Source organism: Mixophyes fleayi, chromosome 2 (genome assembly GCF_038048845.1).
Source record: "Mixophyes fleayi isolate aMixFle1 chromosome 2, aMixFle1.hap1, whole genome shotgun sequence".
Lineage (NCBI taxonomy): Eukaryota > Metazoa > Chordata > Amphibia > Anura > Limnodynastidae > Mixophyes > Mixophyes fleayi.
In genome coordinates this window covers 367,085,170-367,099,856 of record NC_134403.1, presented here as the reverse complement: position 1 = coordinate 367,099,856, position 14,687 = coordinate 367,085,170, and the positions used below count along the sequence as shown (strand labels likewise).

Genomic DNA, 14,687 nt, shown 5'->3' with positions numbered 1-14,687 from the left:
TAATACAATTCTATTACACTCTATACAGACATAGGACACTACACCCCCAACATGACCTGACCACTGGACATGATCATAATACAATTCTATTACACTCTATACAGACATAGGACACTACACCCCCAACATGACCTGACCACTGGACATGATCATAATACAATTCTATTACACTCTATACAGACATAGGACACTACACCCCCAACATGACCTGACCACTGGACATGATCATAATACAATTCTATTACACTCTATACAAACATAGGACACTACACCCCCAACATGACCTGACCACTGGACATGATCATAATACAATTCTATTACACCCTATACAGACATAGGACACTACACCTCCAACATGACCTGACCACTGGACATGATCATAATACAATTCTATTATACTATATACATACATAGGACACTACACCCCCAACATGACCTGACCACTGGACATGATCATAATACAATTCTATTACACTGTATACAGACATAGGACACTACACCTCCAACATGACCTGACCACTGGACATGATCATAATACAATCCTATTACACTCTATACAGACATATACCCCCATCCAACATGACCTGACCACTGGACATGATCATAATACAATCCTATTACACTCTATACAGACATATACCCCCATCCAACATGAGTGGACCACTGGTCATGATAATAAAAAGGTTCTATTATATTTTAAATATTCATCTTTAATAAATCCTAAATTAAATAGACAAAATTAGTAGATATTATGTGACTGCTATTGAGCAACCAAAATATTACTGCTGGGTAGTTTGTCTATGTTAAAAAATAAATAAATAAATAAATGACTTTGATGGTGACAAAAATTATACAACTGATGCTGCTCCCCTCAAATCAGGCAAAAACACAGATGCCTACACTGACAATGTATTTGTACCATGGACATATATATACACACACACACACACACACACACGTCATTGACTCATCAATACAGGCAGACTAATAAGAGCTGTATTGGAGCAGATGGGCTCTATATTTCTTCCGGTACCTGCTCAGACTGACATTAGAAGCAGCAAATAACTCTAAACAACTGTTGAATTCGATAATAAAAAATAGTGACCAATGGAGTAACTCTTTACAGCTTTTATAAAGTTTATCAAATTGAAAACATCCCTTGACGACGTACGTACATTGGCAATTTATAAAATTACAGTGCATCTGGGCAAATGCTAATCCGAGCAGGGGTCTCGCTGCATTATGAAACCCCCTTAAGACCGGCCAGAGTAAACATCTGTGGCTGAAACTGCTCAGGTGTAAGACACGGAGGCTGAACAACGCTGCTGCAAGTTACATGGTTTTATACCATTAATGAGAATCTCGGTGGTACATTATGGCTTTAAATAATCTTTGAACATTAACAAAAAAAACCACTTCTTGTACAAATAGCTTAAAATTTATACAGGAAACAGAGACGTGTTCGAACATTAACCGGTTATCTGCTATCTCTACGAAACAAACAAAAAAAAAACGTAACACTCCTAAAAACTTGAAGTCTAACTTTGAATACAACTTGTTGTAATAAGTTCTGTCTACTTGGCAAAGGGCATTACTAATACCACCACGAGCACTTGGCAATCTGCGTTCACTCTCAGCACCAATTACACAGAAGGGCAACCAACCGCCAAATTCAACACGTGTTGGGGGGGGGTGATCAGAAAACGTTAATTTGCGAGCATTCGTTTACCTTAACTAGGATAACCATCTGAAAATGGATGATTGGATAAGTCATCCGGATACGTCACAAAATAGAGAAGAGAAAGAAAAATACACACTTGTATACCCCAAAAAGCAGGGGGGGAACCATCCCCCAAACCACAAAAAATGTTTTGTTTTTTAGTAAAATCCATCATGTCAGCCAGTAGTACAGGGCTGTTCGCAAGCTATGACAGAAGCCGGGGAGGTCCAGGCATCCTGTGCTGTTATATAAGCTATTAGCCTAATGCATAGTCACCCCACACCCCCTATTTCCATATTAAACGGAGAGAAGTGTATAGACGGTACCCACCTAATACATACTCACTGCAGTCCAGCATGGCGTTACTTACAGTCCAAACAGGTGCGAGGAAGAATATGCCTAAACAGTCTATAGGAGACTGCTAATTTCGTCAGAAGGGAGGGGGGGAAAAAGCAATAGATATTACTTGGACTATACCATAGCAAACTGAGCACAGAAACTTGAGTTGCTCTGTAGAGTTTTAGCCTCTCCTGCTAGCTCGATGTGACATTGTCAAGGCAACTGAAGCATGAAAAGTTCCCCTTTTTTGTAATAAAATAGAAACAAAGATTGCAGCTGGCAGTTTCCATAATGAAGCTTAATCAGTATGCAGCTGATTAGGGCCTTATGCAAATCTTCCCTCGTTAGCGCAGCAGCCAGCACTTTGAAGTCCGTGAGCAATTCATTTGCAGAGTACACTGAAAGCGCTCCCTGCATAATTTAAATCACGGTATAAATATTTATCAGCTCATTTGCATATTAATTGGTTAGCGCAAACATTCCAAGCAGCACAGCAGCCAGGAAGAAAAGTGCACGAAGAGGGGGGGAAAAAAAAAATTATCTCCTGAGTGCCAGCATAATAATTAAGAGGAATAAAATGAAATTTCTTCCACTGGGTTGGCTTTTCCGACCTATCCGGAGAATCGTATCATGACAGGATGGGGGGGGGGGGGGGGGGGTGGGGGGTGGGGGTTGGCAACAAGGAGAAAGGGACGAGGTGGGGGGTGACTACTGGGAAAAAGTTATGGGGGAACGGAAAGATTGCTATGGATGGAACACAAAAGACGAGAAACGTTGGTGCCGTAAATTCAGTGAGAGTTCCCCGATGCAATTAAACTGAGCGAAATGGGAATAGGACACTTGTAAATAGCTGACCAATTACAAGTTACAAGGGCCGGGAGCAGTGGCCATGGTGAACGGAGGCCGGCAAGATGCTGGGAAGAAGTCAGACACTGAGTCTTTGCATTCCATTCTCTGCTAATCCCCTCACAACAAGGCTGGGAGCTGCATTGGGCTCAGTGCTGCTCTTGTGGGCACAGTCTATGGCCCAGAAAACAAAATAATACACCAGATTACAAAAGGAATACTTTTACTTCTTTTAAAGTAATGGTTGAGAGATCTCTTAAAGGAACAGCGCTCATCAGTAGTCTTATACGTAGTTCTCATACAAACCAAGAACCATCCACCGCCCCTCCCAGGACACTATAATTACCTACAACAGAAAAATACCCAGGGGACCTTGACATCCAACACCCCTGCTCTGTAACATTGGAAAACTAGGGTGCATCATGGACTCCTGACATTGTTCCTGAATATACAAGAAATGCTAGTCAATATCATCAGCTATATAGCGCCACTAGATCAGTAGCTCTGTATAGAGAACTCACATCAGTCCCTGTCACATTGGAGCTTACAGTCTAAAGTCCCCAACACACACAGACAGACTAAGGTCAATTTGATAGCAGCCAATTAACCTACTAGTATGTTTTTGGAGTGTGGGAGGAAACTGGAGCACCCGGGGGAAAAAGGTCCTGCAAATGATATGTAATGTCATTATACAACAGTCTGCCTGGTAATGTGTGAGATATTGGTCACCTTATTGTATGCAGCCAAAGAAAATCTTATAATACTGTTGCTCATACAAAGAAGAAGAAAAGTAGTACGATACTTAGACTTGAATTACAATTCACTTTCCCCAGTATTACCATTAGTTGTAGGTGAATTGGCACGGTGGCTCAGTGGTTAGCACTTCTGCCTCACAGCGCTGGGGTCATGAGTTCAATTCCCAACCATGGCCTTATCTGTGTGGAGTTTGTATGTTCTCCCCGTGTTTGCGTGGGTTTCCTAAGGGTGCTCCGGTTTCCTCCAACACTCCAAAAACATACTAGTAGGTTAATTGGCCCTAGTCTGTGTGTCTGTCTCTCTCTCTCTCTCTCTCTCTGTGTGTTAAGGAATTTAGACTGTAAGCTCCAACGGGGCAGGGACTGATGTGAGTGAGTTCTCTGTACAGCGCTGCGGAATTAGTGGCGCTATATAAATAAATGGTGATGATGATCAGGAATATTGTTTCAGCCCAATAACCGTCCTCCTCCATCTTGACGTACAATATACATCAGCAGTTATATATCTGTTAAGAAAAATCAAGGGTAGTCCTGTGTCTGAGAGATTTATTTTTAGTAAAGATAAGCAAAACTATATTAGTTACGAGGTACCACAAAATACATTTTCTATGATAATTTGGCTATCAACTGGACATCCATACAGACAAAAGGCCGTTCCCACAATTTAAAACTATAGCTACAGATCACAACTATACTATGGCTGAGAATTGTAAACACAGTTCCTCAATCTGCCTGCCAAGCACATTCAGAGAGCCATTGGGAAATCTGGAGAGAGTTTGTTTTTGTAACCTCAAATTATCCTTACCCACCACAAAATCCATCTTCAACCTCAGAAAGTTTCAAATGTTAAATGATTAGATGAATGCCACAACATGCAACACTCGGTGTATGTGTGGTACACACTGCGGTCTCATCCCCATGAATGTCATGAGAAGCTTTTTTTGTTTTTGTTTTAATTAATACACTATGAAGCTGAACTGTTTGCAGACTGAATTACTATGGAGTCTGCAGTTAAGTGACCAGGCTCCTTGTATGTTAAATAGTTGCAGTATAGAACTTTTCATGGCAGGATATTGCTAACACATATACAAGTAAGAGACTAATTAGTTCAGGATTGAGACACTACCATTAAACTTGCAGAAGGCCGGAGTGACTCTAGTGGAAGTGAGGGTGTAATTATGTAATCAAAGACTAGCTTGTGGTCTAGTTTCATCCCCACCACCCACCAAGCGCAGTCACAAGATGAGATGCTAAAAGCCTGGTCTTCCACTCAGTTCTCCCGTTGAGCTTTGCAGGTTATGCAGATCGTTCATCAACGTTTTGTATATATTATAGTAAAAGTGAGCAACGTTTTCTGCAAAGTACATTAACACAAAGCAACATTGACACGGGATAGGAGGTGTGTCTGCCAAGGCTGCGTGGAGCCAGGTGATCTTTGCAGAAACTAAATACAAGTTAGAAGAATGAGGTGTTACACCTAAAAAGAAGACAGAAGCAAGAAAAAAAAAAAAAAATGATAAGCAATACTTATTAGCTTGTACACCCTCTGGCAACTTGTACCAAATATACAATTAGGCAAGCCGAGGTAGTGTAAGTAATATTATTTATTTTCTCTGCCCTTGGAGACGACATAGCTCTACTCTGCTCTATGCATTGGATACTACTGTATCCAAATGAAAATAAATTATTTCACTATATAAATACATAACTAAAAGGACAAAATTAAACTAAAAAAGTAAAATCTGCTTAAGTAAAAGCTATTAATAGTGGTAATCACCTTCAGATAATCTGAATTGGATCATATCTGCTAAGTGCAAAGGAACGGTTTCATTCAATAAACAATTATATTGTACATTCAACACTGCAATCTCAGGGTTTACCATTTAGGGCTTGTTCCCACCTATGCGCTGGGAGTATGGGTAAAAACGCACAAAACATAAATGTGCACTTGTGGTGCCTTTTCCATACACTTTTACCAATATCGCGCAGAATCACATGAAAAAGAGGGCGTGTTGCGTCAACATTTGAGAACGCAAGGGTGGGTATAGTACGATTGACTTGTATTTGTCATATTTTTCATGTGTGTGTGAAAAGTGCAAAAAAGTGTGCACAGCAGTGAATGTGCCCTTTGTTTACCAATGAGATCCTGTTTGTACAGCCTGAGAAGAGAGAATACTTGCCAACTCTCCCGGTATGTCCGGGAGACTCCCGAAATCCGGGTAGGTGTTCCGGGAGAGCAGGCAAGTATCCCGCATACTGCAATTTACTCTGTGAGGGTGGGGCCAAAATGACGCTATTGACCGTGGTCCACCCCCTCCCGCCCTCCAATAGCGCCCCCTGCCCGGGATATCAAAGGTTGGCAAGTATGGAAGAGATCGGCCCAGCACTGCTCTTTGTCCAATAGGGAAACACCACCGGCAGAGACCTGCGGCATGTGGTCTGTACTCCAAGCACCACGGTCCAAATATTTCGAAGAAGAAACATAACGTTTTTTGTTGTGAGAAAGATCCACTTCCTGCAGGTCACATATGATACAGACACACATTACCAGGCAGTGCGCATGTTATATCAGAACACCCTGGTATGTCTCAGGAAAGCAAGTGGCTAAAACTGGATATCATTTTTGGTCATCTCAGTGAAGTTTATTTGGACTCCAGAACCTTCACAACAAACACTATGGGGACTGACTTAGGAGTAAATCCAGCTAAGAGGTGCAATTCTGCACTGCAGGGAGATTTACAATGTGCTAACACAGGGTTGTCCCAGCACGCCTGTAAATGTGGCCCAGAAGGAGTTTTGGTTGTGGCAAGGGGGCAGCACTGTCAATGGAAAAAAAAAATCCTGCAAAAAAAAGAAAAGAAAATACTTACCTTGCGGTCACGCGGTAACGTCAGCTGGTACTCCGGCTCCCTCCCTTGTCTCCTCCTCCGTGCGGCGCTCGCAGTGAATGTCGGGCGTGATGTCATCACACCCAACATCCATTGCGGAGCGCAGCACAGAGGAGTCACCCGCGCGAGAAAAAAAACAATCAGCAGCACAGAATTGGAGAAAAGAAGAGAAGAGGACAGGAGAACAAGTCATTTAAAAGGTAAATTAAGGGGGATTTTTTTTTATTATTTCAAGGGGCGCTGACCAGTGAATAAAAGTCATCTGGTCCTGGAGCATCATGGACCTTATCTCCCTGCTACATACTTCTACTTGTAATACTAATGGGGCATTATATATTATTCTCTTTGGCCCATTATAAGTTGTTATCCCTTAACTAACATAGTGGTGTAATTAGCAAAACAGGTCACAATTTGGGGTCACAGTGATGTATATGTCAGGTACTGCAGGCCACCCTGATATACAATGCCTGGCTTAAATGCACTTTATTGATATTGCATTGAAACAATACAAAAAGTGATTATAGTATAATAACTAGAGAGGATTTTTTGAACAGGGCAATTGAAAGGTAAGTATAGGGGGATTTGAAATTTCTCATATATGTATGTTAACTATGCTTTCTATGGTTTTTTGGATGATCAGCTATCGTTATTGTATCTTATGTGCGGCCCAAACCAACTCGTCGTCTTCCAATGTGGCCCAGGGAAGCTAAAAGGTTGGACACCCCTGTGCTAACAGATTAAGAATTGGGAGGAGGAGTGTCCTAGGACAACTCTAAATCAGTGTTACAATAAAGATGTCCCATATTTGTATGCTACATGCAAAGGGAAAGACTTTTTTCTCTACTGACAAAGAGATACATTTGTATTTGCCCCCCCAAGCATCATGGTTTGTCCAGGTGCAAATGTACACCCTTTCGCTGGAATTGCTCCCAAGGTTAAAAACAGCTACGTATTGTTCTGTCTGCTAAAGGATCACCTCAATACCCAGAACAGCAGGACTGCAAAATATCCACTTTTATCTATCCAGCAAATACACCAAAATATGAAGTATTACACCCAATTATGACCGTTACTTAATATTCCACCACACAATCAATTTGTAGCATTTTTGGAGGTTCCCAGGTAATGAATCGAATATGACCAGAGTTACAAAACAGCACACAATAAAACTCGTTCGTACAGTTCCAAACGGCTTTCCTGAACCAATACTAAATATTGTCCCATCACAACTTTCCCAAATAAGACATAGCAAGCAAATTCAGAGCGATTTTACACACAAATCTGTTCCAATATGGCATACTACCCCTTTTAAGATTGCAGGTATGCAGCAATAGTGCCTTGTTCTTAAATTATAAATTTTTAAGGCTGGTGAAACAGATTGAGCTTCAAACCTGCGCCATTGGTCAGCAGACATGCTGTGACTTGTAGCCCTACCGGAGGACGCCATCTGCCACTGTTGTATGAAGTTTTGTAACAGGATGAAGCTAAGGGGGATGTATTTAGTATGTATAAGTATAGGAAAAAAAAAACAATAAAAAGAGGTAAGTAGTAAATAAAAAGTTAAACTTTATAGAAAGTCTCACATTTATTCCAGTGACTACTGCATGTACTGAAAGATTTTAATTTTAACTATAAAAAACATGAAAGGACTGTAACAGCTGCCAGTGATCTTATTCCTGCAGTATAGGATGCAAATCAATAACATTTTGTTAACATTTCATTATTGAGAGTGAGAAAAGCTTTATCTGCTCATATCAGAACGTTTTCCTTGTGTGTCACACGAGCACACTTCAAATCTGGCGCATTGTGCACCAAGGTGACAGATAAAACCGGATTCATTTGTTAGGGGCCGTTTCTAAAACCCATTTAATCAAACCCCAAGCTGCTCCGCTACCCTTGGCCCCGGCTTTGTCTGTTTTGGAAGAGGGAAAGGTTAAGCAGATGTTCTGCACAGATGCCGAGCTATCTGCCTGCTCTCTATTCAAACTGCTGCCAGCTTTCTGCAGGCACAAATAAAACGAAACGATGTCGGAGATGAGGCTGGCACATGTACATGGCTCACGCTTCTCTCCAACGAGCGGGCATGTTAACCGAGCACAGAGTTTGGGGGCTAAATTTAGTTCTAAATTATTTATTCATAGAAGGTAAACACAATGTGTGTGTGTGTGTTGTCCCACAGACAACAGGGAATGGAACATGCGTTTTATACACGCCAGTTCTGGTCACACTTGCACAAATCTTATTGTGCGACAGAACAGGCAGAAGAGCAAAGTCTCAGCGATACAATCTTTGGGTTTGTAGATTTTATAGTAATAAAGAGGATGAAGGTGGTGTAGTTTGGTTAGGGTAATAATAAGGGGACATTTACCACGGTCTGTTTACGAAGCCAAATGTGGAGAATACACTGCCGCACAGTTTTGATTATTTCGCTTAACCCCACTTGCTGGGTACATAGAGTAATGGATATGAGAATACAGGCAATTAGTTTACAAGCCAACACAGATAAGATACTTTGTGTGTATCCCATGCGCCCCAAGCATGTATCTGTGTGGTAATATAAAAGTGTATTGGGGCTATGGTACTTTACGGTGGCCACACATGCTGCAAAAGGTGGCCGATAGCAGGCATGAGGTCACGGTGTGTATTGCCCAAATATGCTTAATGATAAATTAGCAATTGGAAGAGAACCACAGATAGCCCCCTATTGGCCTGTGCATGTGCTATCAACTGTACTAAACCCAATGATGCTGGGGGCCAAATCTGACATTAATCCTGTGTCCCGCATCATTGTGTGTGGCCGGCTATACATAATTCATTGCAGACAGGTCCTACCAGTGAATATGTGACATATTATCAGACAATACATTTTAAACTACGTGAGCTTCAGAGTATGTATAATACAAACTTATTCATCTTGAAATAAATCAAGGTGTTTAACAAGGTACAGGAGGAAGTATTAGAACATGAGGACATGTACTGACACTGGGAGGAAGAGAAGTATTAGAACACGAGGACATGTACTGACACTGGGGGAAGAGAAGTATTAGAACACGAGGACATGTACTGACACTGGGGGGAAGAGAAGTATTAGAACACGAGGACATGTACTGACACTGGGGGGAAGAGAAGTATTAGAACACGAGGACATGCACTGACACTGGGGGGGGAAGAGAAGTATTAGAACACGAGGACATGCACTGACACTGGAGGGAAGAGAAGTATTAGAACACGAGGACATGTACTGACACTGGGGGGAAGAGAAGTATTAGAACACGAGGACATGTACTGACACTGGGGGGAAGAGAAGTATTAGAACACGAGGACATGTACTGACACTGGGGGGAAGAGAAGTACTAAAATACAAGGACATGCACTGACACTGGGGGGAAGTAGGTTCAGAGGAAATGTGAGAAAAAACTACTTCACAGAAAGGGTAGTGGATAAGTGGAATAGCCTCCCATCAGAGGTGGTAGAGGATAATACAGTAGAGCAATTTAAACATGCTTGGGATAGACATAAGGATATCCTTACAAAGAACTAAGGATCAAATAGGTTTTGAGGTTACCATAGGTTAAAAAATGGGTAGACTAGATGGGCCAAATTCTGTGTTTCTAACAGTGTCCCATCTACAGTCCCCTATAACCGTCTCTCACACACAAACAGCGCACAGGATACAGGCTCGGGCTGCAGACAGCATGGATCCATTACAGCTGATAAAGGACTCAGCATGGAGATATTTTCACATCTGTTCAATAATCTACTCACCTATCATATATAAGCCACACCTATATTGTTATCATTTAAAATAAATCGTTCTATGATTTATAACCGGTTCTTTTAGAGCACAACTATATAACTTTATTCTGCTGTTAATCCAATTATTCCGAAATACGAGAGATGTGAAATAAAATAACTGCATTAAAACCCACTCTCCTTGAATGTCCGGGATACTGCCTGGCGAGCACGCCATTCTCCTGCATCCTGCTGACCTCTTAGTGAAGTAGGCAGGATGGGAGCCTCCATGATACGATTCCTGGTGAACGGCGTTATTTTGGCCACACCCATCCTCCCCCTTCGCTGCAAAATCACACTTTCAGCCATTGCGTTGTGGGGCAAAATGATGCATTTTGCCACTGCCCACTCCCTCACCTTCGGGATCTCTCAGAAGGAAAGAGTAAAAAGTAGGCAAGTATGACTTAAAACTTTAAGACGACGGCTATTAGCGCCAGCATGCCCAAACACTCAATGGCTGCCAGGATTTGCCAGGACGTAGTCCCACAAATATATGTAAATGATTTCCAGACTTTTGATTAATACTCTTACCTACACCTCCAGGGGTGCCAGGATGAGCCGCAGTGCTATTCAGCATAAAGCTGGTTTGCTCTGGGAAAAGAGGCCGCACGTTTGTGGCAGGGGCAGATTCCTATGTGGAATCCCCCGACAGGGTTGGAGATGAATTCACATTATTACAGGGAGATCCTGCACTGCCAGTCTCTCCGATAGTGCGGAGTACATGCAGTAAAACAAAGCAGATTTTGAGGCCGCTGTTGAACTTATGTCCAACTTTAAATCAGACCCTATGACGCATTTACAGGATCATCCCTCTAAGGCTGGTGAAGACTGTTTGGCTACACACCGACCGCTGTATCAAAGTGAAACTTTTTTATTGTGCAAAATAGGTGCGTAAATAACGCCAGCCCTGACCAGCACAGGAGGTTTTCTTAAAATGTAGGAGACACGGATGAAATTTTTAGGTCGCTATTTTGTCTGCACAATTGCTGCCAAATATCCATATTTATAAATGTTACTGTCTGTATTTCTGATGAAAGGTGACTAATGAAAAGCTGTAAGAAACGTCCAGAAGTTGAGGCACTGTATTACACCTCTTGTCTCCTTGCCTGAGGCTGCTCCAAGCAGGGGTCACTGGCAGCTCTGATCTCGTAACACGGATGGATGAGTTCTGGGCTCTGCCTCAGGCGGATTTCAAATCCTAAAACCGTGCCCCAGGCTTTCTTCCCTCGGCATCACTCACAGCACCTTGGAAGGACACAGGTAAAACAGCAATGTTACACTAAACTTTTATTGTGTCATTCAGAGACAGAAGGACAAGAGGTCATCAATGTCCGTTCTCAGAAGCTCAGAGATGGTGGTGGCTGTTCTAGCAGAAACCCAGCAGGGTCTGTGGTGACGGTCGTACATCTAACTCATTACGGCTATTTGTTACTAAACAGGCATTTGAGCAAAAATATGCATCAGCATTGGCTGGAATGCACCATATAGAGTGCAATCCTGGCCCTGCGACCGACGGCATCACTACGACGGCTCCTAGCTGCAGCCCGGGGCTGTCCTGTGTGGTAGGACGTGGCGGTATACATTGGCCATGATATGGTAGTATGTGGTGGATAACGGGCTGTATATAATGCAGTTACGTCTGATGTGCACATCATCTATATAGGTGCTGTACAAATTCCCGTTTAGGCACTGTATCTCTTATGAGCGATACCATAGATTTATATTAACCTGTCTTCATGATATACTTTCTGCATTACAAGCACATTACACAGTGACAACCACGATGCATTATATCTATTCTGCACCGTGTTCATCACAAGCTGCCTTCTTTATAGTTCTCTAGCTATATACACACACACTAAGGGCCCGATTCATGTATTTATTGTAAAAAAAAAAAAAAAAAAAGGGGGGGGGGGGTTTATTTACAATAAACACGTAAAGAAGTTTTTAAATGCGTACTGTACATATAATACGTTTTTAAAGTCCATCTTACTTGCCTACACATGTTCTGTGCTAGCTAGTGGCGTACGAGTAGTTTTTAATACAAAGACTATGCCGTGTCAGTCAGCGTCATCATTCGGCACTTGCACCAGCAGCTGGTGCAAGTTATATGGTTGAAAACAATCGTACATCCGAAACTCAGGACTTGAATCGTCTGCGTCGGAGCGTCCTTACTGTACTTTGCATGTCTGTCTCTGAGGATGCGCAGAGCAATTTCACGCAACACACGTTACGCAGAGAATTACAAGAGAATTATAAGAGAATTACATGCGAATATGATTCAGGCCCTAACTGTCTTCTCATTGTTCTCATTGCTAAGCCGTAATATTTACATTGGTTACATTAACATATGGACACCGGGCAACGATGTCTGTCTGATGATATACAGAAAAAACAAAACAGAAGAAGGCCATAGCTGCAGGAGGGCGTGTACAAGCCCGTAAAGGAAATATATTTGCCTAAACCACCTCCCTGTGCCAAACATTTTGAAGTTGGGCAGTGTGCTATGACCACCACAGACTGGTCATTATATTCGGGGCTGACACTATACTCTGCAAGACACTGTAGGACTTTATATAATATAAGGTGCATCAGGGTAGAAGTCTCATTTCCTACAAGTGTAGAGCCCAGAACACTTCTCTCTGCAGTAATAGAGGCATATTGCAGTCTGTTTAGCTGCTGAATATTGTGTGAGGAGTTAAAAATTGTACAGTGTCCTACTTGTAGCTACACCTCCAGATTAAGAAGGAAGTCTACATATAAACAGCTATTAGTAGAGAGTGTAGTACGTTCCTGTTATAGGAATAGCACAGAACAGGTTCACAGACACTTAACGTCATCAACCCAGGAGGTAAGTCTCATAAACATTAATGGACAAGGACTGTCAGGCTGAGATTCATCATTGTGTCGGGTTATAGAGAGGGGAGTCTCGAGGCCTCAAAATGTGACTGCCGTCCTCAGGACCTATTTCCTAGGTGCTCCACCCGGCTGGTTTTACTTGGGAGTCCGACGGAGTCATATTATAATAGAACAAACCATTGTTTGCCCTATAATAAACAGGCACTATGTGAGCCCTGCAGCCAGCTGAGTGTGTCAGACCACTGACCACCAGTCTGACCAGTCCTGGCAAGCAGCGACTCAGCAGCCAAGCATAAAACATAAGTGATTAATTCTAAAAAAAAAAATATAAGTGTGTCCAATCCAGCCAGCAAGCGGGCAGTAACCTCCAGGACTTTATAAATAAGTGTTGGCAATAAGCTCCAACATTTTTCATCATAATTATTGCGAAGTATTACACTGCCCTCACCCAGCTGCATATTCATGCCAACCAGTTGGCAGCATTTTCTGGGGAGAACAATGGTCTGGTTTATATAAATGGACAGGAAGATCCTATCCCCCACTAACAAAGGCCAGAGAGGTAAGTGTGCGTCGAGGAGTAAAGAATACACCACAAATACATAAATGTAAGAAAACTGTACCCTGTTGAAGCAGAGACTTCAAACCAATATACAAACGGTCTATGTACTGTGCTCACATGACGACAGAATCACCAGGAAGCAAAACAAAGTGGGGGCATTAGGGGGGCTCTTTGAGGATCGGAATATTCTTGTGAACTAGAAGGAGTTCGGTTTGCACTTTCAATGGAACATGCTTCATCATTTCATTACAAAGATCCAACTGGAACACCCAAAAATTGTGGGTTAAATTTTGCCTTTGTTCCATGGACTGCATGAAGATATTTCACCATGGTAGCAGGTCTGTACCAGGAGTATTTCCTTCCCCCAATGACCGGAAAGCCAAAAAGCTAAAATGACAAAGCCCAACCAGGTTGTTGTGGCATCTGTGAATGGTGGATTTTCACACGGGAACAGCCAGCACAGATGAGGCTGCAGGTCCATTAGTCAGACCAGGCTTCAGTGATTAAAATAAAGATTTTCTGCCCTGCTAAGCAGATATTTAAAATTATTTATTGAAATCTAGATAGGACAGGTACATTACAGACAAAAGCACACTTGGCAAATTTTAAAACCTCCCCTCCAGGAGCTCACGGAGGTCAGGGCAGGTGGCAAATGCGGTAGGAAGAGTGGTGATGCGATCCAGGACTCATCACCCAACCAATGGCTGACCTCATTAATGCCCGTGGCCTAAAGGATGCCAATCCCTGCAGTCATGATCCACATTCTGGTGGAAAGCCTTCCCTTAAGAGAGGGGACCAACTCTATACTAATTCCCATGGTTTTTGGAATGAGATGTTCAATAAACCCATACAGATGTGATGTTGAGGTGTCCACATACTGATGTAGCCAATGGCTGATTACTTGCAGCATAAAATAATCCTCTGTATTT

At 42.2% G+C, this 14,687-nt stretch overlaps 1 protein-coding gene across 10 annotated transcripts in view; it reads right to left on the bottom strand.

The window, feature by feature from the left end:
* The window catches only part of POU2F1 (POU class 2 homeobox 1), a 100,265-nt gene that overhangs the window by 47,746 nt on the left and 37,832 nt on the right, over positions 1 to 14,687 (bottom strand). The window contains exon 1 of one of the 10 annotated variants that reach the window (XM_075197362.1): positions 2,051 to 2,186. The exons of the other annotated variants lie outside the window; for them this stretch is intronic. Within the exon in view, the coding sequence (XP_075053463.1) occupies positions 2,051 to 2,078 (28 nt within the window). The 5' untranslated portion in view covers positions 2,079 to 2,186. Of the gene's footprint in view, positions 1 to 2,050; positions 2,187 to 14,687 lie in introns of those variants that run through there. 10 annotated transcript variants of the gene reach the window in all.